Below are 27,575 nucleotides of genomic sequence, written 5' to 3' on the forward strand. Positions count from 1 at the left end.
TGGTATGATAACAGTCAGCGAGTTTGTGGTCTCTCCTCACAGCTGGGACTTGAAAGCTTGTTTTCTGTTTCTGGTTAAAAAAGATACAGCCACCTCAAGACACACTGTGAGTGCTGTACTCTTTTCACTCTTGACTTTAGTTTCCTCCTCTTCACTTTCTGATATGTGAAAAAGATTTCTGAGCTTCATGAGGACACTGATGATTGATGCAGCTTCATGGTCAGGGGTTTACATTGTAGCAGGAAACAGCGCGTGGGTGTACGAGAACATAAAATGTCAATGGAAATCATCCGAAGAGGATCTGGCTCGGTAAAAAAGAGAACACTGAGCTTCATACTATAAACTTTATTCCCAAAGTTTAATCCCTCCATGATGGCAGACAACCGTTAAAAAGGTCTCCTGGCTCGTGTGGGCGAGGACTGAACTAAGAAGTACACATTATGGAGACGTCCGTCTGGCTTGACATATGGGGCCAATTACCAGCTGATGGGGTTGCTGAGGTAAAAAGGCCAATCCATATTGGCCCTTCCCACCCAGGTTTGCACAAGCAGCCATTCATGAGATTCTGCAAGAACACCTCCCTCCCAAATCCTAAACCAAACCCCGACCTGCCTGGAGTGGACAGGCGGCCTACACATGGCTCCGTGACTCAATCAACAGACAAGTCAAAGTCAAGTATACACGCTGACGTTCAGGTTGGTTCATTACGAACCAGCACCCAACCGCAATCTTTAAACTTCTATTCAAGCTGATAGACACCATATCTAAAGATTATTATTAGTATTTCGAGTGATATTTTTTAATTAAAATGACTAAAACTTACAATTTAAAATCTCAAATGTCTGAAATCTGTCATTTTATTAAAAGGTAACAGTGTTCTAATTCGCTCGCCTGTTGCTAAAACGTCAGATTGAGGAAACACGTGACTTCATGTTACCTGTACATGTATGGTAGACAGATTTTCATGAGCAATGGTCCCGAGGGACAACTCCCACGATGCCACGCTACTTATTGTAGATGTTTTGTTTTTGTTTGATTGAGAGACCTCTAGTAGAAGAAATTACACACTGTGCTTTTAAATTAAAGAGTAGTCGATTGTCGATTGTTCAAACATGGCTAAACTTTCATCAGCTTTACTTTAAAGACTCAGTTGCTCTTGAACCAAGCCGTGATGTTAAAGCTAACCTCCATCTGGGTGGTAACATTCATCACCCCTGCACCTGTTTGACCAGTCTTTAAAACATCCATTGGTCTTGAAACACACAAAAAGACACGCTCGTGTATAGACACAGCTGCTGAAGGGGTACAACAGACTTTTTTTAAAAGGCTTTCATGCAACTTCACCGCTCATTTTCAGCACCAGGCTTTTACAAGCAGGCAATTTAAATAATTTGAATGCTATTGTTGTGCTCTCTTGTGAACGCCAGTCAAGACTGGTGCTAAATTATAGAGTGCCAAAATGAAACGGAGGATTTTTTTTTATCAACTATTGGCCAATTTTTGGGGCAGCACTGTCCAACAATGTGGTATGGTTTTCTCATTGTTTGGAATGGAACCTCATCGAACCTTCACTGTGGTGGTCAACGCTCCATCTACGTTTTTACAAGTGAAAGCTCCCATCATGATTATTTCTTTTCTGTCCGTTCTACTTCGTAAAAAATCTATGCATTTGAAATTTGCTCCTGTTAAAGTCTGTGTACATCTGTCTAACTAGTATTAATACTATAAGTAGGGTTATAAAGTTGCATGAGAGCCAACAAGCTCATGTATGTGATGTTTTTATATTTTCCTCAAAAGCCGACCATCCACCCGTCCAGTCTGCCGCCTGCCAGCTCGGCCAGTAGCAAGGCAATCTAAGTTACACATCATCTGGCTTCAAGCTGCAGAACTGATCTTTATGGATCAAGATGGTGCCCAAAACTCCTTCTTTAAAAAAAAAAAAAAAAAGGAGCGCAGAGGCCATGTAGCAGCCAGTCAGAGGGGAGGAAGGAGATGCCTTTATGTTAATGGTTTCTACAGATTCCAATCCTCTGTCTGTCTTTTTCCAGTCGCTCAGCCACACTACGCTGATTAAATCATGAAGTGGAGGTTGAGGTGGATTTTAGGGGCGAGCTGTGTCAATCCCTGTATAGAGTTCCTGCCATCAAACAATCCATCGAGCCGGCCAAGGGCATGAAAATCACCGCGAGAAGTTCAGAAGTTTTCTCATGACGTTACAAGAAAGGTCTTGCGGCATATGATCTCTGTCGGAATAAATTCAAACTCGATATCTAAAACAACCCCACTGAAGGACCGTATTGTAAAATCAACTGTCAATAAGCATTTGTTCGCGAAAAAGACAATTTCTCAGAAGATGAACGAGCCAAAATGCATCACGTGTCTGAAGAGCAGAGATTACAAAAAGCCACAGGAGGAGACAGGGCTCATCAACTTAGCCTACACAGAGACTGGAATATCTGCCCGCAGTAACCACACGCATTATGGTACATTCTGTACGTGCACATGCCTGGCAACAGAGCTTGCGTCGACTCCCACTGTGAATCAATCATCTACGGGGCTATCAAAGTATCTTGCGCGTTGCAAACCCAGCACTGGGGCATTAAAATGGTATGTCTGCGAGCTACAGCTAATCAGATGTTCAATGCTCGAAAAAACCCCACTGGGAGTTTCTTCACATCAAGTTTTTCTACTCCCGGCCATGAATGACGTTTGTGTCGCTGCTGGCGGTTAATAGAAAGCAAATGTATTGATGGTCGGCTTTTATCCTCTGAGGAAGCCACAAAGCTGCTGTGAAGATGATGATGTTGTTTGTTGGCCGCAGTGCTGCCAAGAAAGCCGGAGGAGACATTTAGAGATCCCGGCGGATACGAGCTTAAGAATTCGGATGGTTCCACTTAACACCCACAAACAGGCAAACATTTTTGACTAACAAAGAACGCGTTAGCTCTACGCTGATGACCAAATTCCCAGCAGCATCAGCTGAACCTTGTGATTAATGCCATGAAAGTGTTCATATACATCAGTAGAGTGAGCTTGCTGTTCATGTCACATGAGATGTGTTTGAATCACAAAAAAAAAAAAACAGCAGCACAGATTGTTGTCTCCATTTTCCGGGACAAAACATTCTATTTACTGTTGTCAAATGGTTATTATATCCACATGTGGCTGTGGCAGTTGCTGCGCCGAAAGGCTTGGTGACTTTTCCCGTCCTCACTTTGGCTGAGCCACACAAACAGCATGACCTGAGCACCTGTTCATGTCAATCTATGTGCTTCATGCATTCAGGCCATTATTATATTCACAAAGAATGTTTTTTTCACCTGTGGTTCAACGTGAATACAAGAAAGTTACCATAATAATAACTTTGAGAATTGGAATGTAGGAAGAAAGCACTTTGCGTCACACTGTGGGAGAGAAAAACATGTCTGACGCGGCAGATCTGAACGTTCCTCGTTGACTGTGTGGGCTGTTGGCACATCAGGAGTAGTTATGGTCGTCGTTAACACGGGATTCATCTGTTGCTCAACTGTCCTCACATATGAAACATGGCTTTCCCCAGACGGGGCGATCGCGAAAGTGCAATTCCTGGAGCAAGTCGGCCAAGTCACGACTTCTGCATTTCCCACATGGTTGGCATTTGAGTGACTTTCGCCACTGGGATTGTGTTTCCCGTAGGTATTTGTTCAGTGACAGTAAGCTAGCTAGTGTGAAAGCTTCGACAAGAAAAGAAGGTGGGCCTTTTTCCTGGTGAAATGATTTGGGGCTTAGCAGGATCTGTCAGATACCATGACCACAGCTACTGGGGGCATGTTTAAACACTCATGCATGGTTTTGGAGGTAGTTATTCCTGGTCTGTGGGCCTGGGGCAATGACAGGTTTAGTGTGTGGGGGCAGGAAATGGCAACCCGTTCTGTGCAGGGCTAAGCAACGGTCTGAAACGCTGTCCTGCGGGCCTTGTGGTTGAGGAAGGGGGTTGGGAGGACGTGACGGAGGTCAGGGCAAAGGGCAGGCCGGGGAGGTTCAGTTATTCAGGGGACAGACTGAGAGAGAAACAGAACGATTTCTAAAGTGGTCAGCACGTAGAGAGCGTCTACGGGGAACGTCTGAAATAAACACACAGTGTTATGATGGCGGCAGAGGCCCTTTTGCAGCAGCTGCTGCATCACAAATCAAAAATGAAACAGATTTGAAGCAAAGGCCAGTGAGTGACTTTTGATTCATGCCGTCACATACAGTTGTCGCTTGTTACATTGCAGATTAACTCTGTGCTGCATACCGTGGTCTTCAACCATTCATTTCCAGGAATAACGATGTGTTATATGTCTGCAAACAAATCAATGAGGCGCTGGGTGAATGCGATGTATTAAGTAGATGAGGGAGAGAAGTGGTAGTTAGATAAATGTCACTGTTGCATGTTTAAATAGAGATAACTTAGCAACAGAAATCCATGTTTATGAGCCTTTACATAAGCATATCTGAAAGGTTTCTCTGTCCTTGTTGCTTCAGGGCCAGGCTGCTTTTCAGAGTCATATCATTGACTGTAATTTGATGCAAAACGAAGATCAGTGTTTTTTTTATGAAGATGTTTACTGAAATTCACAGGACGCATTTATCCACGATTCAGGTTTGAGAGGCAGAGAAATACCTGTTATCACCCAACTGATTAGTCCAAGAATAAATAACTGTCATCGAAAAACAAATCAATGAAAAACACTTGAATTGACTGCTTGTTTCAGTTTTATCCTTGGCATTTTGATATCCATCAACGCAGCGTTGCCCTGGAGCAGCACAAACATTTTCTGATTTATTATCAGAGACTCGAGCTACCCAAAAAAAAAGTAATAATAATAATAATACAAAATTCTGTTAGCAAAACACTTGACAAGGGGGCTTTGCTTCTCACTTTTGCTTTTTCTCTGAGGACATATTCATTAATATTTTCTACCAACGTAAAATTATGAATGCAGGACTTTTATTTGTTTCAAAGTACTTTTAGATTGCATCAGTTTAGCGTATTAGCTTGATTGTGCAACACGGTAGTTTGGCATTATGTCAATATGTCATTTATAGTCAGTTTAGCTGCTTTTTAGCAAAAGTGAGTTCCACATAGCAAGACCATTGTTACCGTTGCTAAACAACTGTAACCACGCGTGGGGAACAGTGAATGATAAAACCTGGTGCACTAATTTGCACTCTTCTCAATTTTGTTATGACAATAAAGATCTATTCTATTTTGGTAGAGAGAAGTCGAGAAGGCAGCAACCTCAATCAGTGATAAATGGTAAATAGTCTGCATTTTTATATGACAATAAAGATCTATTCTATTTTGGTAGAGAGAAGTCGAGAAGGCAGCAACCTTTATCAGTGATAAATGGTAAATAGCCTGCATTTCTGCATTTTAATAGCGCTTTTCCAGTCTAACGACAGCTCAAAACGCTGTACAATACATGCCACATTCACCCATTCACACTAACATTCATACACTGATGACGGAGGCTGTCATGCCATGAGCTAGCCCACAGGTAATTTCAGAGAAACTAAAGCTGTAGCTGCAGTCGGTGGTCCGATTCCAGGCCCCTGCAGTTTACATGTCCAAGTATCAATGGGCAACATACTGAACCCCTAAATTGCTTCCATGGGTGTACGCGTGCATGTGAATGGTCATCGCTCCTGGTGAACAGGTGGCGCTTTGCATGGTAGCCTCTGTCGCCTGTGTGCGAATGGGTGAATGCCGACTTGTGTTGTAAAGCACTTTGAGTGGTCGCTTAGACTAGAAATGCGCCAAGTACAATCCATTCACCAGTTTCAACTGAGCAACTTAGTTTTTGGTTCCTTTTCATTTCCAGTGAATTGTTTCCGTATTAAGTATCCTAAAAGGCTGCCGTAGCAAAAAATGGCTCGCTAAAATTGAAAGACTACCTGCAGCCTTTTCTTTTTACAGCTCATTATTTTCATTGGTTAACAGAAAGCACTGGTTTAAACCTGGCTCACAATACTACAGAACACTACCTGCTCAGTGCGAAGTGGCAGCTGAATAAGATTTGGCTTTTCAGAGCAGAAGCAATTTCTTTTTTCCCTATAGGGACCGGTATAACAAAGCAGGACTGAAACAATATTGAATTCTGACAGTAAACACAACAGGTGGTGTGCTCTGGAAACCCAGCGGGCGTCCATGCCGATTTATGCTGGTTGTGAGACTAGGTAACTGAAAGTAACTCATGCAGCTTCACAATAAGAGAGAAAATGACCTATATGAAACGAAATATTTAGAGAATCAGATGCTGTTCTGTCAATCAAGTGTCATTCTGTCGAGAATGACGTTTTAAATCAAATGTTAACAGTGCGGCAAACAGCTGAGGCGGTGCTGCGGCAAAGTGACAGAACACTTTAAATTTGGTGGAAAACGCTTGAACAGGCGGTCTGAACTCTGAATATGATTATAATTTGGGGGTTTGAACATGTGCACCACAGTGCCCCATGTGATTTTCGCTGATTAGAAGCTCGACTTAAAAAAAAAAGAAAGAAAAATGAGCTAATCAGTGAAATCACCTGGTGCAGCATCGGAACAAAAAGCCTACCCTGGAATCATTCCGTGTAGGAACGGATCATTTACATTTTCTTTTGCATAACACTCTCTGGTATCAGAAAGTCACAAGAATCTAGTTACATTTAGTTTTTGTTTTGTGACACAAAATGTTCTAAGAGCATCGATGCTGACAGAGTTTTAATTAAGTAAATCCAGCAGCCCTCTCTTGGATCACGTCATATTAGACATCAGCGGGCACATTAGGTGTATTAGAAAGATCATATGAAGTCATTTACAGCTGTGGAAAACTCCCTTAAAATAAATGAGCTCCTGAATAGCAGCTGACTCGTAGCAGCTGTCTGTGACAACCCTCCCCTCCCCCCCGACATACAGCTACTCTCCGCACTAAAAGGTGCACAGAGAGACGGTGTTGTGCACGTCCAAATACCTCAGCTGGTTGCACCTGCTCAGATGGGTTCAGTCGTCTTTTTTGTGGACAGCCGCGGCAAACGTTCGCTATTGGCATTGGCATGCGAGAGGCTGGAAATTATGAATAAAAACAACAACCTTGGGGCTCTCCCACTCTGCTCCCTCGCACTCTGTGCTGGAGCTAAATGAGAGGCTCTTTTCAGGAGCTGTGAGTCAACAAACCACTCCAGGCGAGCAGAAGAAGAACCCGTCTCTGGTTCAGGTGGGGATCGTTTTTCCTGTCAATATTTCCTTTGGCCGTCACCGACCCCACCTCGTAATTGGCCCACTTGTGTCAAGTGGTCGTCCTAATTGAGAAGAATAGAGTTAAAACAAAGAAGACCCTCCAGCCGGGGGAGTGTTGAAGATAGCTGGGATTAAAATACAAAAGCTGCAAAACAAGCGTTTCAAATGGGATAGCGAGGGTTTGTTAACCTTTCAGCATGTCTGCCTCTCACTTTCCCACCGCAACATAATCCCATGCACTTTTAATCTGGCTGTCAGTGCTGCGGTGGTCCCCCCAACCACTCTAAACATGGAGCGCTTGGCCCCACGTCTTCTTCTCCTCCCCCCGTCTTCTCTCCGAAAGACGTCCACTACCTTTGCTCGAGGAAACCTGCTCGCAGCATTCTCCCCTTTCTGAAAATATTTTTCCACTGCCCCGTCCAAACCATGAGGGCCTTTCTTTGAACACACACATACACACACACACAGTGCATTTCAGTTTTCTCACCACCTGAGTGAAAAAGCTTTTAATTTTTTTTTTTTTTTTAAAGAGATCGCCCAGCAAACAGGATCAGAAGTGGGGATTTCTGAGATGTCTTAACTCGGCTCTCTTCTCTTTAAAAACACTCTTGATGGACTTGGTGGAAGCCGGCGTTTCTCAATGATCAGATCATTCTGTGCGCGCGGTGTGAAGTCCTGGTCAAGGTCAATCTGACAAGGCTAGAGACAATCCCCCAGCCTGGTGGCCCAAAGGAGGAACACTACACGTGCTAAAGCTAACAGATGTACTGGACGGACAAGAGAAATATGATACAAGCAGAGACATTATAGGAAAGAGACAGACTGGCTGTATGACACAAATCCTGACCCTCCGCTCCAAAAGCAAATCGTAGCAGCTGAACCAAGAAAGATATCAGCCAATGTCGTCGTCGCACTGGCACTCTGAATTGAGTCGTAAAAGAAGTTGTATAATCTGTGGGAAAACGCCATTTTAACCCTTATTTTGGGGCAAGGTCACCCAACTTTTAACGCGTTTTTATAATCAGATTCGACTGGTGATTCAGTGGAGACAGATTGTATGCCTAGCTTACCATTAAAAGTTCTGGCTCTCTCCCAATTAATTCAAATAGGAGCCTTTGACTTCTTAGCCTGAGATAACTGCCCAGGGCCGTTGCCAAGATGGCTGTCAAGTGGAAGGACGTGCCCAGGAGGACTTTTAGATACAACCCTGATTGCAAAAGAAAAAGCTGTGACGCTTTGTAAAACACACATAAAAGGCAGAATGCAATTATTTCCAAATCTTTTTCAACTTGCATTCAGTTGATGAGACCGAATGTTTAATGTTCAAACTGATGACATTTGTTTTGTTTTTACAAATGCGATGCCCGCTACACGCAAAGTGACGACAGCCGCAGCGTTCTCCTGCACTGGCAGGCTTTAGCGGTGGAGGTGTTGCGGATAACTTGTACCGACAATAACCCTGATATTCAAAAAAGATTCTATTTTGATACCATGTTAATGATAAAAAAAACAAGGATAAGATGAATTTGATTGACAGCAATGTCGCTATCGTGAATTATTTTGGTCCCGGTCATCGTCCAGCTTCTTCCCGGCCACTGCATGAGTCCCATGAAGCCTGACTATAAGGAGATATCCGATGACAGACATTGCCTCATTTGAATCGTTAATGGCCAGAATTAATAAAAACCAGGGAGAAGTTTTATGACGTCTGGTCTAAATTTTGAAAGAAACATATGGAGCGGAAAGATTTCTCCTGTGCTACTTTATCCTCTACGTCTGTCATCCACGGCGTCTCAACTCTTAGTTGTTTTTTATTGCATTAAAAAGTAATTGTGGGAAATCAGCTATCAGTTTCTTCATCAGATCGCGAACATTAGATTTCCTGCTCAACCCTAACTAATTTCTGATACCTAATACATTCAGTCTGCGTGTCACACAGTGAATCACACACCTGTAAACACAGGGCTCCACAAAGAGAGGGAGCAGTATCAAAGTAAACAGCCAGCGTGCAGGTTGCTTGAGGCAATTTTCTTCCCGACGGTGGAAAGAAAAGCCCTTGTAGCTGATTCCTGAGGAGGAGGAGGATGAGGAGGATGAGGAGGATGAGGAGGAGAGGAAGTAACCTCTCCACCACGGCGGACCTGATGTCGGAGGATGCATCTGCAATGCGAGGTCGCGCTCGGTCGTTTAAGAAGAAACTAACCACTGCAGCCTCCTCAAAATAAAAAAATAAAAATAAAAACCCCACCAACCCCCTACCTCAATTCCACCCATTCCCAGGCCCCTCTGGGAGCCGGCGGACGGTTCGGGTCCCAGTGTAAATATATTTTTTCTCTATCAAAGACACATTTTCCGACCACTGTCAGAAGGGGAGGAGGGCGCTTTAGAGGACTAAGAGAGGAGAGGGAGAAGGAGAGAGAGTGTGGGGGTGAAAATTTTCCCCTATTCTCTCCCCCCCCCCCCCCCTTTCTCCCCTCTCTCTCTCTAGTCTGCTGCTGCCTGCCGGGGTCTAGTAACATCTGGCACTGTTTATCACCTGGCCTGCTGGTTCAGGCAGGAAGGGAAAGGCTGAAAGGGGGACAGAGTGCCAACCTGAGGTCTGCTCTAGCAGGGTTAAAAGATCATTTTGATTTCTTACAATCTGGCTCCTATTTCTGGAGTTTAAGGCATCGTTTCTTGTTCTAGTGGTTCTGATAGCATTTGTAACACACCAGGGGAATTGCGGAAACGTTAGTGATGTCACTCAGTGGCTAATATAGGCGTCAGGTTTTTCTAGCGTCGCTCTCCTAAATATCAAAAATCGATACAGCGGAATCAGAGAAACAAACTTTTTTTTATTCCACACGTTCTTGTCCCTTTTCAAAACCTGGCGCCTACATAACCCACAATGCAATTTAGCCACTGAGTGACATCACTGGAGGCAATTCATCAGATTACGTGCAGCTTCCACCTGGAGCCACAAAAGGGACACTCAGTAAAGCGTAAACACGCTTAATGTGTAAAAAGCGGTGGAGTTACGCTTTAAACAAACACAGGTTCTGTTCAGGGCTGACGTTACTCACATCGCATCCTTCTAAGGACTAATTATGAAAAGAACATGCCTTTCCTTCCACCTAAAACACTTGCAAAACAGATTTTTAAATCTCTGAACACCTGCAGTCTTCTTCACCGCCTTTGTTGAAGCACTCCCGCGCTACCTTGAATCTGCCAAATGTCGATCAACAGCAAAGCTCTTGAAGCTGGTGCCGGGGATGTCTGAATATGGCAGCCCACTCATACAATCATTGTTTCTAACACACTACAGGGTCCAAACTAATCACTTCCAAGAGAGATAACGGCCAAAAGTACCAAAATAGAGAAGACATTTTGAGCCAAAGTTATCCTTTTGGACTCGGGTAAAACTCCACTGACCTCAAACTTACCCAGATATACAAATATGTGCAAAATATACGTCTAAATCTTCAGTTTCTGCTTGTACAAATTACCTAATTGAAACTGAAAGTGAGCCTTTTCCTGGTGCCAGGCATCAGAAAGTGACAGACTGAGAGAGAATATAGGCGAGAGACAAGGTTCGCGGGACAATGAGGCCCATTGATACGGTGGAGACAGGACCGGGTGCCTCCAGCGCGCTGACGGTGCACAGAGGCACAATGATTGCAGTCTGCATTACAAATGGCTAAAACAGAGCCGAGCCGTGGGCCCTGCAGAGGCCACAGCATCAGGGGAGAGACCTGGTCCAGGAACACCACGAAAAGCTTGTTTTGTATTTTGCTCTCTTTTTGTACTGTTTATCAAGCAAAATGTCAAACTGCCTTTTACCTTTTTATCATTTTTCCCCACAATGCAAAGATTAGAAAAACTACCTTGTATGTTTCCTCTTACCTGCATTTCCTCCCAGAATACTAAATATAGGAAAATCAGGAAGAAAATGTAGCTCGTCAGTGGACTTGACATTAAAATATTACCCAATGTATGTGTCAAACAACGCAGCTGCTTTATATAACTGACGTTATAAGCCATTTCACACTATTCGGGCCACAGACAGCACAAGCGTGCCCTTGTGCATTGCACAGCAGGCCCGCGTAATAAAACTTCCAAGGGGTCAAGCCCGAAAATCCCACCAGTAATCATTTATTTCCCTGCCTTTTCTCCTGCTCTGCTCTTTTCCTGTCAGACCCGAAGGAATTCCATTGAGTTTCGCAGATAAGTTATGTTGCACAACAATCGTTTTCCACGCTCTGCAGCTCACACAGAGCTGCGGGTCGCTCTCATTCATGGCCGAGCTGCGGCCGCCGAGGACGTCTGACGAGTTCTCGACGCCATCTATAGGGGCTCGCGCAAAACTGCACCCGAGGCCCTTAATAAACATGCTGATTGTGTCTCAGCATCGACAGCACGGATTCATAAATAACTCGGTTTGATTTACCCTCGAGGAAAAAGACGGCGCCGGGAACGTTAGAGGTCTTGGAGGGAAAGATCAACAACATAACGCATTCCCTGACACGGCCTGGCAAAGTAACAAAGGATTAAAACAAATCCACAGGGACTACAAGCAATTAAAAAAGGTGCAGTGTGTGGGATTTAGGGGCATTTAAAGGGATGTATAGGAAGAAACTGAATGTAATATCCACAACTATGTTTTCATCACTGTATTATCATCTGAAAGTAAGAATCTTGTGTATTTGTCAGCTTAGAATGAAGGGATTATACGTACAGAGGGAGCGTGTCCTCTTCAACAGAGTGGTTTTTCAAATTTGTATGGCCGACCACATAGGGAAGGTTGAGACGAAGGGCATTTCCTTCTTATTATTATTATCATCTTTTTTTTTCATGGCTTTATTTAAGAGTAAAGCTGTGCAGAGAGAGGACACAGGGAGGATGACACGCAGCAAAGGGCCACAGGGCGGATTCGAACCCTACGGCGAGGACAAACCCTCTGTACGTGCGCTGCATGCTCTACAAACTGAGCAACCCGGTCGCCCCACAAGGGTATTTTCTATACTTAGAACTACTGGATGCCACTAAATCTTACACACTGCTGCTTTAAAAATGTACCCATTTGCTAACAACCACCTACAAGTCTTGGCTAGCTGGCTATAATTCTAACGTTAGGATCTCCTGTATTTTAAGGACCAGGTAATGAAGACTACAGGGATGTGGTGTGCCGTACCTGTCTGTATGTGGAGATGATGACCTCTCTCAGGTGGTAGTGCATGGGGGTCATGGTCTCGCTGACGGAGTCCAGGGCCATGTCCACCTCCCTCTTCATCCGGTGGCCGTCGGGGAGCAGGCGCACCAGCTGCATGACGACCTGCGCACCGCAAAAAGAACAACAGCATCGACACTCGTTATCCGGGACGGCCGGGAAAAGTTTTTCGAGAACGTTGCAGAAGTTGTTACAAGGACCCGCCGCCTCCCTCCTGGCACGACTTTGTGATTTAGTGCCGCACCTGAAGTAGAAATAGACGCAGGTGCAGCAACGTTATTGTTCCCCCCAAAGTCAAATGTTTTTTTCTTTTTCTCCTTGCACCTAATTTACTCTAAAGTGGCTGAAAAAAAATTGAAAGTTAGGGTTTTCTAAGCCTTTCTAAGACATTCAGTTGGCAAACCGCTCAACACAAGGTCTTTTTTGCAGACCTTTGTTGTGCTGATTGATTGTTCCTGTGGTGAAATCATGGACATTTGAATTGAAATGTTTTACGTCTTTTTAAATGCTTTCTTAACGCGCCACTCCTTGAAGTTGCATCTACTTTAAGAACAGTTAAATAACCGAGAAAAGAAAGTGTTTTTATGTCTAAAACTGTGTTTTAATGCATTTCATGAGCAATTTGACCTTCCCTTATGTATGAAATGTTCAATGTTCCATCATCATCATCATCATCATGCCATACATCATTTTATACTTTTCCACCATTAGAACTAATAATACACACACACTTACAATGAGACTGATTCAAACAAACCAGGCAAACTGTCATTCTTGCGAGGTCTGTCGATAAGAGAATTTGCGCCCGTGTGTTCTGACCCAATTTAAATATCGGTGCGAATGTGTGTCAGCATGTTCGTTTTCCAGCGGCAGCCTCACAGAGATTGGGTAATGTTTCCATCAGCATTTAGTTTTAATCAACCTCACTTGGTGACCCCCCCCCCCCCCAGCAGCCTGTTTATGTCCAACACCAATGATGTCACCGATAGGAAGAAAGAAGCAGGAGGCCGAGAGGGAGGACGCCCATCAGAGAACAGAACGGGCCTGCAGGCAAAAAAACCCCTGTTTTCTCATTCGCAGTGTGTGTGTGACATAAGCAGCATCAGCATGCAGCCTGACCAATGACACACAAACCGTGTCAGGTTTCATAAAACCTTTACTCTTTCCTGTATTCTGCTGACCATTGCAACGGATGCGACTTCACACATCAACTAAATCAAGGGCAAGAAATTGTAATCAGAAGAGAAAGGTCACACGCCTTATCAAAGTAAATAAACAAACTCTTCATTTTTTTCTGAGTGCATAAACAAACTGACCTTAAAAGATGACACAATCTCCTAGTGTTTTACTTTGTTTATATGTGGCGGACCCTGCCACCTTCAAGCAGTGTTCTGGGGACTTCATTTTCCCCTGAGAACAGCTTGTTTAATTAGCTATCGAAAAAAATCAATACATCCGAGTTTCTATCATCACCTCATTAATGTTGTAAATATCATAATTCTTGGTTTGAATTTCTTCTCCAAAACTACATAATGCCCCTTTAAGAAAATCACCGAAAGCCAGCTTCCTATCTTTAAACAAACTCTTCTGTGCAGTTCATAGTTAACGGGTTCAGTTCAGAGATCAAAATTCAAGCGATTTCTTGAAGCTTCAAACACACGCAAAGATTGAAGAGAGAAAAAAAGTGTATTCAAGGCTTTTTATGAGTTTAACTCAAGTTGATCAATTCCTGTTTTGGCCACTTGAGGGCAGCAGTAACGTGTGTGACTATTCAGGAAAATATTCAAGTCAGGGAATGTTTCTGGGATACATTAAACCGAAAGAATGCTGAGTTATGTACCTTGGAAAACTTATTGTGTCTCTGGTAGTGATGGAAATTTAACCAAGATGTAATTGATAACGAGCAAAAAGTCAAGTAAATGGAAGAAAAGGAGGATTTATGAGACTGTGGGAAACTGGTGTATACATTTTAAGACAGAGGAAAAATTTAAAAATACAATCTAACATACACACTGCTCTGAGCTGCCCGCTCAAACAAAGGCTCAGTTAACGATAAAGCTTAAAAAAGATAAAGAAAATGAAAGATGCTAAGTTTTTTGTCTGTTTTTTCTCTCTACCTCTTCCTGGGGGAAACATCTGGCTCCTTTAACGGCTAAATGCTCCTCTGTGTTCACCAGCCGATTCCAAATTTGTCTATATGGTAAATGGACTTGCATTTCTATAGCGCTTTTCAAAGCAACACTTGTCATATTCACCCATTCACACACACATTCATACACTGGTGGCGGAGGCTGCCATGCAAAAGCGCCAACTGCTCATCAGGAGCAATTTGGGGTTCAGTAGCTTGCTTAAGGACACTTTGACATGCAGCTTCAAACCAGCAACCTTCCGATTACTAGGAGACACGCTCTACTTCCTGAGCTACAGCAGCCCGCCTGTGTTTATCTGTTTTTGGTGCTGAGCAGGTAGTGTACAGTGGTTTCTTTAGGAGCTTTCTCGCTAAAAACCGACAGCCTGCTGTGGTAGAAAAACAAAGCTATAACGGTGGAAATTAACCAAGACTGAAGTTGCTGACTCTCATTCCTTTCTCATTTCATTTCTCGTAACCAGATCTATAAAAGCCAGATATTTATTACGATGCTTCAGACACCAAGCACTGATAATGAGACACTACCTCACACCTCCAGTTACTATATCACACCAGGAAACAGCACCAGTTGCTCCATTACCCTCAATGCTCTGGACCTCACAGCCACAGCAAAGCTGCCTATTTTGGCAGATAAACCGGCGGGGGGTGGTGACATCACACATCCTTCACGGGCTGAGTTGGAGGCAGACAAGGTTTCTGTGGCGACCACTCTGTGTATCCCAGAAACACGCCGCTGTGATTGGCACGCCGCATTGTGCGCCCGCGGAGCGCGGCCTCTCTCTGTGTGTCCATGTTTACTGTGCCGAGGACACAGCCAGCAGGTTCCAACCACTGACTCATTGTCACAACTCTGAATCAAGAAGGAAAAAAAAACAAAACACCCAGAGCAGCGGGAGAAAGGCTTCAGCTTCAGCCTTTGTTTGGGTAAAGCTTTCAATCACAGGTGCAGACAGAAGGGTTTGGAATAAAAAGCTATAAAAAGGGGCTGTTCTAAAATGCAGTTTTTTCTTCTCCTAATGAAATCTGTCAAAGCTGCTTGTCTGGGGAAAACGTGCACGCAAAGTCAATGCAGCTCACGTTTGCAGCAGAAATTCAAGCTCAGCAGAGAGGCTGCAGTGCTGGCTGAGCTCTTTTTGATTTGCAAAGTGACCTCTGTGGCAGTAAATGCAAAACACAGCCACAGAACAGCACTGAGCAAGTCAAAATTAACACACAAATAGAAACACAGCAGACATACAGAGAGGGTATAAGTTTGACTGCAGTGACAAGATGCAGCCTTGTTACATGTGTTTGGAGACTTTGTTCTTCTAAATAGAATTCAAATTGAAACTTACATTAATCTTGATGAAGATTACAATTCACCGCCAAAAACACCACGCACCTTTGACGCTCTTAATTATCTGCTGAAGGGGCGTGACCACAGATTGATATGAATGCTGTGATCGAAACTGAACATCACATGACAGAAGAGAAGGAACTGTAGAAGGAAATCCGCCCAAAAACCAATGATTATCATCATTGTACAATCATTTTATCTATAAAATGTCAGAAAGCACTGAAAAAGGTTCTGTGTAATATCCCACAGTAATAAACAACGTCTAAAACTGTCTGACCGAGCCGCCAAAACCCAAATGTATTCCCTGCACTATCAAAAATGTACCACACTGCAAATATTTTTTGTCTCCAACGCGACAATGATGATGTTTCTTTTGCCAAAATAGTCAATAATCCTGGAAAAGGTTTCCTGGACGCTGCAGCTACAAACCCTCATCAATATGAGTAAACTTCAGCTCTAATTTGCACTTCATTCCGATTCTGCCAGAAAACGTTTCCATTATCCTCGTAATTATTCGTAAAATGTACAGAGTGAATTAGTTATCATGTGTTAAAAAGCTGGAGGGGGCATTTGTTTTTAAAATGTACACACCTCAAATTCCCCTTTCGTGTACTTGGCGTCGGGAACGCTCACGATCTCGTCGTCTGCAAACTCCGGGAAACCCTGCGGGGTAAAACACAGCAGATCTTGTGTTTATAGTTCGGATGATGATGCCACATGTGACCACTCTCAAATAAACTCTGAATCTACAGCTTATTAAAATGCTGAGGGCCTTAATGAATGTGCGGGAATGTCGAGGAGGCGTCTTACGTTGAAGTGCCAGAGGGTCAGAATTGACACAACCATGGCGGTCGTCGTCCTGCCTTTGCCGTTGGAGCAGTTGAAAACGAAGGCTGAGCGAGAATCTTCGGCCAGAGCGCTCTTTGTGGCCTCCAACAGCTTATCAAACTCCTGTGAGCAAACGCAAACAAACGCAAGGATCGTATCTCTGCATTTCAGCCAACTTTAAGCGTGTCGTTAGGAAATATAACAACATATGGGTCTGGTGGTTGGTGGTTATGGTGAATAGCTCAGTAGGACCACTGGAGGGAGCACAAGGCTCATTCATCAAGCCAAAAAAAAAGGAGCCCGTGAGCTCTTCCTTGCACGTTTGTTAGTCCATCCTCATCTTTACCTCCTCTCTGGGCGCACAGCAGTCGGGCAGAGGGATGCGTTTGTAGACGAGGCCCTGGTGAGAGCTCTTGTGCTGGTTGAAGATCTCCTGCACCGTCAGGCAGCTCTTGAACATCTTCATCTGCTTCTCCTGCTCCAGCGTCACCTCCAGCCACTTCTGAGCCCGCAGGATCTCCTCCTTCAGAGACGTCTCCAGTTTCTGCAGAGACAATCGGGAGCAATTTCACTTCCACCGCGCGAGAGCTAGAGTGAGATTCTAAAGCTTCCGACAGTGAACAAAAAAAAACCCCACCTCTATGAGCTGCGGGTCGGACGAGGGGATGGGAATGTGCTGGTCCAGGCACGACGGCTCCCTCGGCGTAAAAATCTGGCCATTCCCTTCCAGCACCAGCTCCTCCTGCAGGTTGACCCACAGCACGTGGCTGTGCTTCCTCTTCTCGTCGGTCAGGTGGGCTAAAACTGCACCGGTTGCCTGCACACAGGAGAGTTTACGATTAGACAGAAAGGGAGGCGGAAGTCTGGCTCGAGCATCCTGAGGGTGGGCGTGTGAGCGTCCGCCAAATCATCATGAGTCACTTTCTCTAGGTCTATTTGTACTCTAGTGAATATTCATGAGTGCAAGGACGCACAATGTGTGATCTCCTCTTTCAAGTTAACAAGTAATCTCCTGTTCAATCCTTCATGACGATGTTTTAGGATTCAAGTTGGCACAGAGTTAAAGATGGGAAAATATGAGGGAATCTGCTGCACCTCTGACGTCGGCTGAGCCACTCCATATATCGGCATCTTGGGCACTCGTCTGAAGTTGACCGCCTTCATCTCCTTCACCGTGCTGAGGACGTCCAGAGCCAGGCACTCATCAGCAACCTGAGCAGACGAGCACGTTAGTCGAAACACACAGCGTATACAGAGCGCAGATGATTGCGTAATTGTGTGGGACGACGATGAGAGATCTGAAAAATGTGGCGAGGTCTTATCAGCATTGCAAAAACCATGTCTGTACGTGTGAACGCTGAGAATGCAACTACATCTTGCATGATGTGGGTTCGGTTTCACATCGCAGCCAAATGATCAGAATTGAGATGATGATGATGACGGCAGCAATCTTTTGGTTTCCTCACCAGGACGCGAGCTCCTCTGGTGACCAGCTCGGCCGGCGCCGACAGCTCCGACAGGTCCATGCAGGCCAGCAGCCTGTACAGCCCCGCGTGGCAGCACATCCACTGGCTGAAGTTGGACATGAAGGCAAGAGGATACTGCAAAAAAAGCAACATATAGGTTTACAACTCAAGCTTATTGTATATCAATGAAAACATGTATATTTAAGGGGGAAAAAAACGTTACCTGTTCGTGTAGGTATGCGTTAAATACAATCAAGTAGAAGTAGCGCTCCAAGCTCTGCATGGTTCTGTTGAGAAAGTAGTCTTTGGTACTGCTTCCCTAAGAAACAAACAAAAAGCTTCAATATCTGCTCCCAGTAGCAGCTCGTACTGCTTTACATGTCTTCGTTTCTCAGCTAAAACTCCAGATGCATTACATGTCACAAGGACTTATCACTTTTGAGGAACTAAACTCAAACATCTCCAGACTCTTGACGCTTTTATCATCAAATCTGAAGCACCTTACTCATCTTCCAGCTGTTGGGCTCAACTTTTACTGTACGTTTTGATCGGGATCATTTCGCGTTTTGCTCATTTCAACACCAGAAGACGTGAAAGAAATATAACGATGAGCTCATGTCATTTTCAGTAAGATTTTGGTTTACATGCGTGATTGCGAAAATGGAAGAAAGAAACGGAGGAAGAGACGCAACACCAGGTTATGTTGAAAGTCAAGCATTTGTCAAGGGGTTATTTTCCAGGATTATGACTGTCCAGTGCTTTCCATTACTCAAGCCCTCAATCAGCTCAAGGGCTCATCACCATCCTTAGATTTCTATCTTATTCAAGCCAAACATGAACTGAGCAGCAGCGGCTGTTAGAAATCAGGCGTCATCAACCGCTTTGAAAGAGGAATTACAGGTTGTTGTCCGCTTAAAACCAAAAAAGGATCGTCACCAACCTGAATTTGATAATCTTCTCCGATCCCTTCCAGTTTACTCTTGTTCTCGTATATTGCTTCTTTGATGTTGTGCATTTCGGAACACAGGGCGATCGCCTGGTCAACCTGTCGGGTAAAAAGAAAAAGACATGTTTACATGTTTTTAAATGGCATCATGAAATATAAAAACATTTTTATCTTTTCTAGCCCCTGAATTCAATAATATAAGTTGAAGAAATGTTTGAACACACATTAAAATGATGATTTCTTTTGAAGAATAATAAGTACGGAACTTATGTTCTCCTTATTGACATATCCAATGACTTCCTGTTTCAAAAGTTACATTTCCAGACACAAGATGCACTGCAGGCTCATATTTCCAAATCACTCTTGTGTAAGTTGCACATTTAACCACAATTGGTTGCCTCGGATGTTGTGATGTCACACACGCCTCACACTAAGATTTAAGATATAAGGTTCTAAATATGCAAGACATAAACTGTTGTGATGCTGTAGGTTAACGTGGCTCTGCTTTACCTCCTCCATGACCTGCGGTCCATTAGGCAGCTTGTTGATCAGAGACTGGATGACCCGGAACACAGGTTTGGGCTCAGATGCTGCTGCCTCCTCCACTCTACAAAACAAGGCAAACCAGGACAGGTTCCTTTTTCAACTGGCATCGGAAAAAAGGCTGAAAGAAAACAATTACTGTGCTACGTTATTTGAACGTGATGAAGTTTTAAATCGAGTTCTTACTGAGGCGCTGGTTGTGAATCTCCCCTCAGACGGTTCATGACCAGCGTGCCGAGGATCATGGCGAGGTTGGTGCGGCCGACGCCCACCTGGCAGCTGAAGAGGAGAGCAGGCAGCCGGCGGGACGCGTCGTGGCCCAGAGACAAGCTGGTGCTTTCCTGGAAAACAGAAAATACAGAGTGGACTCTCAGAGATGGCACTCTAAAACACCTGACAGAAATGACCGGTGTTGTATCTGTAATGACATGTCGTCAGCGCCAAAAGCAGAAATGGGCCCAGGCAAGTGTTGGTTTACAGATTTGCAAGTAAAGAGAGGTTAAAACTGACTGTAGATTTGGAAAAATCTGGTTTCTAGAGCAAAAGTATTCAGAGATAAGGAAACTGTGTTTTTAGCCGCTACATGCTGCTCACTTGTCTTTACTGTAGCCTGCTACGACTGTAGCAACTAGCTGCTGTTTTCTATTCGGCTCAGTTAGCCGTGCAGCTAGTGTTCCTATCTAAGCTGACTCAACTTGAATTCAGAGGGTACACAGTTGCATTTTCCTGTTTGATAAGAAAAAAAAAAGGGGTAAGAATATTTCCTGTTTAGTACATGTATGTTTTTGTTATTTTTTTAAATGCTAACAGAGGTTGCAAAACATAGCAAACTTGCCCATTCTGTTTATCAAGAGATCAGCTAACTGTGGTCTTAAACAGGGGTAATATATTAGAATTGGCCACCTGACGAAGGACAATCATAAGGTTGTAAGTAACCGGTGTAGCTTTAGCTGTAGCTACTAGCTGCTGTTGGCTAGTTAGCTGTGCAGCTAGTGGCCTTGTTAGCCGACACCAGTCTGAGTGAAAAAAAGGCAATTAAGTGTGTCCGACTTCAGTTAGAGAGAGAACTTGAACTAAGAAGGTAAATGTTGTATTTTTCTGTGACAATATTTCCTGTCTTGGCATTTTGTGAGTTAATTTTCTTGATTTATCAGACTGAAACTAAGAACAAGGACCGGGTTAGCTGGTTAGCATGCTAACTTCACAACATATCTCTGCAACACATCTTTGACACAATGTCAAAAATGTTATTTCTTTACATTATGCTGATGATTTATCATTTTTTTAATCTTGTTAACCAACATTCTTTACTATTATATGACATACTGCACCTTTAAATCTTGCTTAAAAACAGAAGTGGGATGTAAGGGGAATATCCTTTAAGTTATTAATGCAATATTTAAAAGAAAAATCAATATCTGCAATGCCTGAAAGAAAAGCTCCACTAGGACAATGCTTTAAGTGAGAATTTAAAAAGGACAGATTGAAAGAAAGAGTGAAGCAGTGTAGCTCCAATCCAAACAGAGTTTTAGAAAAAAAAAAAAGCGAGCCACTTTCCAACCACAGGGAACTGGACCGGCTGCTGCAAGTCACTCCAAAAAAGGGCAAAACGAGACGAAAAAGAACATCCTGTGTGAGTGAAGGGCAGGACGGAACCCAGACAGAGCGGATGACCATGGAGCGGACATTAAATAAGTCCAGACTGCAGGTTTTCTGCCTTTTTTTATAACCATCACACTTATTACTGATTGATTAGACACATTCAAACTGCTGCATGTGGATGAGAAAAAGCAACCATGACCTTCTCACTGCCTCAGTGAGACAGTCCAGACGCTCTCCAACATGTTCCAGACATTAATAACTTTAATAGCACATCAAAACAAGACGAGCAAAACTGAAACAGAGTTTATCTGATTGGTGGACTGTTCCCATGATTGACATTTTTCCATGTGATCTTACCCTGAGTATGTTAACAAACGCGTCAAAGTCTTCTTCCAGCGGCGCTCCCTCCATTGGCAGTGGTAATCTGTAGTACCTGCAACACAACAGACCGTCACCTGGAGATGAACCTGCGCCTGTGTTGTGTCAACATTGCCCTCATGTAGGTCATAATAACACGCCGCACATACGCCTGTGACCTAAAGTAAGACTCGACAGCTGAGCTCCCTCGCGTTGTGTTTACTAATCTCACGCAGACATTTTCGCCCCCTTCAGCAAGGGGATGATGGGAGGGATGGAAAATCACAGGATCGCAAACCATCATTCATATGATGCATTTTATGTCTCCATTTGTGCATTACGGCCTCTGTGAAGCACATTGTGTCGTCTTTGCACTTAAAAGGTGCTATGTAATAGAAATAAAGATATTTACATATTTACTAATACATACTGCTGCATACTTCCCATGAGCCTCTACTGTCTAAACCCAACATCCTACTCCTTACATTTTCTTGGACAAGGTGATTTTCCACAGGCTTCATTCAAGCACTAAATTCTCAGTTTTTTTTCCCCGAGCCAGATCTCGTTGAAATTGTTATTTTTGGGATGAGCGGAGATGCCGCATTATGTCTCTGCAGCGTTGTGGCCGCACTGGACAAAGGTCTGGCTGCATGCATTATTTTGCTGGTGTAGGGGGAAGAAAAAAAAAACATTCTGTCTGGTTTGTATGGTCTTTAAACCAATCACAATCATCTTTGTGGTGGCACTAAACCCAGGATACAGTGTCATGGTGGAAGACTTGTTTAGCACGTGTTGGGGGGGGGGGCGGGCGAACTCCTGACATCAAAATGGTTAAATCCTCACAAAAAGGAAAAGCCAACAGCTGCTGGAGTGTTTAGTCTGTATTGTTAGTAACCAGCTTAGGGGAACTTGCCAATTTTCAGTGTGGTTGCTAGCGAAGATGGTGTTTTTGTTTTTGTTGTTTGCCGTGGCGATAACAACATACAGGTAGAGGAAGGGAGAACCCAAACCACATCCCACCACAATAGCTGGGTGTGCTCCACTAGATTAGTGGTTAGCGGTTGCGTGAAACACATTTAAAAAGGGCGAGACAGGAGTTCATGCATCTTCATAAAAGTGCCGTCAACTTCATAATTAAACTTGTTAAATATTACAATATGACATTCTTGAATTAATGGATTTTTTATGGACCTGCAGAAACCTTGATTAACGTGCCCTTACAAATCCACCAACTGCAATTTGCATCATCATCATCATCATCATTATCATCATCACATACAAACTATGACTATAATAAAACATCCTGCTGCTTTATTGGGACTGTAAAACTCCAGTCAAGTCAGAGACAAGGCCACAGCGCTCTCCTCTGGGAGTCATAAATTCTCTTGCCCTGGAAATGTTGCGAGCTGCTCACATCGTCTCAATAAAGCCGACTCTGTTGATCTGATTGCAAACAGGAAGCAGCAATCTGTAGTTTTTTACGCCTCCCTCCCCTTTCTTCCTTAAAAGCGGGGCAACCAGCCTTTTAGCGCACACAAGCGCCACTATTTATAACTCGGCCTGTATGTTCTACGGCAGGCGGCCACACGTGTGAGCCGAGGAGCTAAGGGCTAATAAAGGAACAATGTAAACAACCTGTAGGCCGGCATGGTGAACATGGGCCTCTTATAGACCTCCTCGGTCACGTGGATGTCCTCCTCGCACGTGATGGAGATCTTCTGCGGCTCGTCTTTGAAGAACTCGATGTCGTTGTAGACGTAGAAGACGTTTTCGTTGAGCTTGGCGAAGTCGTGGAGCTGCGGGGGCAGGAAGGAGGGGAGCCTTTTAGTACGGCTATGAAATACATCTCGCATATACTCTCCTCTTGTGACACACAGATGCTGACTCAGTGTTCAGCGTGTTCATCACCTCCTTCCTGACTGTGAGCTCCAGGCTCTCCACCAGCTCCTCCTTTTCCAGGCCGTGAAGGTTCTCGTGGAGGTTTTCCTTCCTCCTCGGGGTGTACGGGACAAAGTCGTCGTCCTTGTGGAGGAAAACCACCGGCTCCTCTCTCACACAGAAGAATATCACCTCCTGTTCGAAGACAAGCGTCAAATGATAGCCTTTTTTTTTTTGTTTAAGTACAGAATAACTTTGAGGATGTTTTACTTCTTTAAAGGATGATGATGTCATCAAATTCGACAAGAGACATTCAAAGCTTCAATCGAAAACCTCACAAGAAGCTCGAAACGTAGAAAAGCCGACATTCGATCCAGCCTCAAGTAAATGGCTGCTGCCTTCCAAGAGCAACTGGAAACAATCCGTTGTCATACGACATGCAGCACATGAGTAAGGAGTTTAGAGAGGCCTGATGTATAATTTTGTCAATTTCTTTTCAATTACGGTCAGTTTCTCGCTGCTGCAAGCACAAGAGATTTATTTTCCACTGGTCCACACGACCACAACTTTCTGTTTGCTAAGTTCTACGATTCAGCCACAGCCTCTGCCGAGCACTTGACTCCTCAAATATTTACTGACAACACAGCTAGAAAAGAGGCCAGGCGGAGTACAAGGGCAGCGACACGGGGAGATTAAGGGCATAAAATCTACAAGTCAACATATACACAAGTTATGTGAGCTCATTGTGTGTACATTTTGCCTATATAAATGTGTAAATACAAGAAAATAAGGGTGACCTCGTGTCCTTGCGCCTGGAGCCTCTGGAGAACCTGTCTGAAGCCGTTCAGGCTCGGCTGGCCCATCCCATACAGCGGGTAGGACCCCTTGACTTGACGGAAGTTGGGCGCTCCATAGCTGCCTGCGGTGTTGAGGACGTCTGCCTTGCCGTACACATCCTGGACCATGAAGTACTCCCCCTGGAAAGCAACGCAACATTTGATCTGATTTCACCTGAGAGCATGAACCGAATGCGCAACATTTCTCCAGCTTCCACTCGAGCTGGCGTTAGCATTTGTGCATTTCTGTCTACACAAAAGTGGCGGGAAAACAAACGGTTAACAAATCGAGAAGAGTTCAGATCTCTAATTCTTCTTCCAGTTTCTGTCAGCAGTTATCAAAACTGACACAGTCTGGTTGCTCTGTTGTCTCAACAGGTTAAATCTCTGCTCTGCCACCTCCAAATCGCCAAGATTATTTTGTGTATTAACAAACAGTGTGTGTCACAATGTATCAACATATTTCACAGTTTCCTCGTCAAGTATAAAGTGACGGCGGTGACAATCGATGACATTAATTCCTACATCGCTGCACGTTAACTGTCAGAGATCACTGACAACTAAAACAGGGCTTCAGCTAACAATTGTTTATGTGATTGTTTAATCTGTCAATCGTTTTCTTGATTAAATTGATCCGTTTTCTGGTTCACAAAAGGAGGAAAAGTGTCTTTGTGTGTTTTTCTCTGAGATGACATCAGTTTACAATCCAGTAAGAATCCACTGATCTGGATCAATCAATCAATGATGAAAACATCGATCCACGTAAACATTTTCAAGATGTGCGTTTATTTTTTTTCCCCTGGCATGTTTGGATGTCCGGGAGACTCTGGAGAAAAGACAGTCAACTGACAAACAGAGGATCGCACCAGTAGTCCGCCAACTCGTTGCTCTCACTACGGCACTACTGAAAAAGTTTAAATAGAGAATGCAATTTGTTAAGCTATGGACAGGGAAAAAGTCTGCTAGCCACTAGGCTAATTTAGACAGTGGTGAGGGCCAGAGGCTCAAGCTAATAAGGGTGACCAGAGAAGACAATTGTTAATATTGAGCCAAGTTTTGTACTCTTGTCAACTGTTCTTGTTCTTAAGCCATGTGTCATGTCGTTGTATAAACTTTACTGCGTTAAAGCGCTGACAAGTTCTTTGTGTTGAGATTTTTAAATGGGCAAAAGCAGAAAGATAAGAGGTGGCAGCCTCTTCTGGAGTTGACTGTGCTAAATGGGCAGATGATATCGTCTCATATCAATGGCAGGCCCCCAAATTGAAATCGTATCGTAAAAGACATTGTAACATCTGCAAACATCGCATCATTGTGCAAAGAATAAATATAACGTATCGTGAAGAAACTGGCGATTTAAACGGCGGGTTTGAGCAGATATATTTAAATAATTCTGGAAACGTTTTTCCGCTTTCACAAATCTACTGACCCATCTCTACATGTGAACAGAGGCTGTGGCTTGAGACTGATAAAATACTACCAGTCTGAACAGACACAGCAGAGGTGACGGAGCAGATCAAAAGCCCCGATAAGAGGGTGAAAACAATCCTGTTTCAATGGAGGCCTCAGATCATAAAACGACGCATGACAATGATCCGATGCCACTCAGCAATTTGGACATGTGATGTGAAAAAAAAAAAAAAAAAAAAAAAAAAATTCAGGCTAAAATACAAATGAGATGATTCAACGTCTTCCAAGAAGTTTTGCCCCTCACCTGCACCAGGTAGTGCTCGGGCATGGCGTCCGATATCCGACCGACTTTGTAGTTCGTCTTGAGGATGTCATCGTGGATCTGAAATTCCTGTCTGCAATTATACCTGTAAAAACGGAGCACAACAGCAGGTCTGGGTGGTAAACAGAGGTCAATTCAATTATCAGCTACTATTTGCCCGGCCTGGATTGACAAATGAGATGATAACGGGGGCAAACACTTTGGCTGGGGAGGAGGGGGGATGTCACCACAGTGATCAAAGAGGATTAACACCCAATTGTGAGAACGCGGATTCGGGGAGGGACTTACGTGATGACGACAGGTGCGACTTTGTTGGTGATAATGGACTTGGCCTTGTTGTTGTGGATGTTGACTGTCTGAAAGGGGCTCATGCTAAGAGACTGCCTGCTGTCGGCCATCCCGTTGACATGGACGCTCTCAAGTGGCGACGCTACGGAAACAGGCTGTGGCGCGGCACTGGCAGTTGTACCCATGCTCCACAAGCAGCTGTGAATGACATCGCAGCGGACTCAGAAACAGGAAGCAAACACACTCGCACACACGACACACACGGGGGAGTGTATTTGAGGAGCGACAAACACCTACAGACGTATCAAACGTGTGAAAAGCTATTCAGTTGTCTCACACTTCCACACCTAAGTGAAAAATGTTGTTTTACTGATATTATACAAGGAACACATGGATGCATTTTCAGGTAACATGCAGATTTATGGCAATGTCGGTCTGTTGGTCCACCAATGACCTTTTGTCCATCTCAGGGCCGCCCAAAGTGGCGTTATAAGGATAATAATGTTTTTGCCGTTTGATTGTTGTGAGGTAAAAATTATCTTTAAATGTGTAGGGTCACTAGTTATCAATTGTCTTTAATAATCGGAGCATGACGGGTAGAGTGACACTTCCCACAGGAAGTTAATTAGCTAAGGAAACAGGGATAGTACCATTTTGCATTTGAACAATACAATACAATACAATACAATAACATATTACAGTGCAATACAATACAATACAATACAATACAATAGGTGCTTGCTTTTGGCCAGTAACCAAACATTGACCTCTTCATGCACAAGTAATGCAAAACCCTCCTAAAGCCCAACATTGGCCCAGACTGAATCGTATACATTTCCTGTTATTTTAAGGTTAAAAAAGGTAAAAGTTCAATTATTTGTAATTTTACAATGACAAGGTTGCATAGAGAATCTGAGTAGTTATGTCAAAGAGATAGACGGATGTAGTAGACCTTAAGAATGTTAGCTAGATAGTGTAGAACATGCTGGCTTGGACATATTTCTCTTTGGCACTAGATGTCAGGGTCAAGAGAACTTTCACGTAATGTTTACATATTATATACAGTTATATTTCACAAGATATTACACTCTTTTTTTTATGTAAAAACCAAAGAATGGCAAGGCAGAATAACGGCCTGACATTCCCCATAGCCAGCAGCCGGTTAGCTTAG

The 27,575-nt window shown here is 43.8% G+C and overlaps 1 protein-coding gene across 7 annotated transcripts in view; it reads right to left on the reverse strand.

Annotated features, from left to right (window-relative positions):
• pald1a (phosphatase domain containing paladin 1a) overlaps positions 1 to 27,575 on the reverse strand; it is a 56,265-nt gene that overhangs the window by 16,309 nt on the left and 12,381 nt on the right. For all 7 annotated transcript variants that reach the window (XM_030399984.1, XM_030399987.1, XM_030399986.1 and 4 more), the window contains 17 exons: positions 26,405 to 26,602; positions 26,099 to 26,201; positions 24,349 to 24,528; positions 23,582 to 23,746; positions 23,309 to 23,469; positions 21,674 to 21,749; positions 19,901 to 20,055; positions 19,682 to 19,778; positions 19,166 to 19,270; positions 18,449 to 18,544; positions 18,226 to 18,360; positions 17,855 to 17,971; positions 17,397 to 17,576; positions 17,106 to 17,303; positions 16,742 to 16,882; positions 16,523 to 16,594; positions 12,411 to 12,551 (listed from right to left, as the gene is read on the reverse strand). In XM_030399984.1, coding sequence (XP_030255844.1) covers positions 12,411 to 12,551; positions 16,523 to 16,594; positions 16,742 to 16,882; positions 17,106 to 17,303; positions 17,397 to 17,576; positions 17,855 to 17,971; positions 18,226 to 18,360; positions 18,449 to 18,544; positions 19,166 to 19,270; positions 19,682 to 19,778; positions 19,901 to 20,055; positions 21,674 to 21,749; positions 23,309 to 23,469; positions 23,582 to 23,746; positions 24,349 to 24,528; positions 26,099 to 26,201; positions 26,405 to 26,589 — 2,307 coding nt within the window. In that variant the 5' untranslated portion in view covers positions 26,590 to 26,602. Of the gene's footprint in view, positions 1 to 12,410; positions 12,552 to 16,522; positions 16,595 to 16,741; positions 16,883 to 17,105; positions 17,304 to 17,396; positions 17,577 to 17,854; positions 17,972 to 18,225; positions 18,361 to 18,448; positions 18,545 to 19,165; positions 19,271 to 19,681; positions 19,779 to 19,900; positions 20,056 to 21,673; positions 21,750 to 23,308; positions 23,470 to 23,581; positions 23,747 to 24,348; positions 24,529 to 26,098; positions 26,202 to 26,404; positions 26,603 to 27,575 lie in introns of those variants that run through there.

The sequence above is a fragment of the Sparus aurata genome, chromosome 20 (assembly GCF_900880675.1).
Source record: "Sparus aurata chromosome 20, fSpaAur1.1, whole genome shotgun sequence".
Taxonomy (NCBI): Eukaryota; Metazoa; Chordata; class Actinopteri; order Spariformes; family Sparidae; genus Sparus; species Sparus aurata.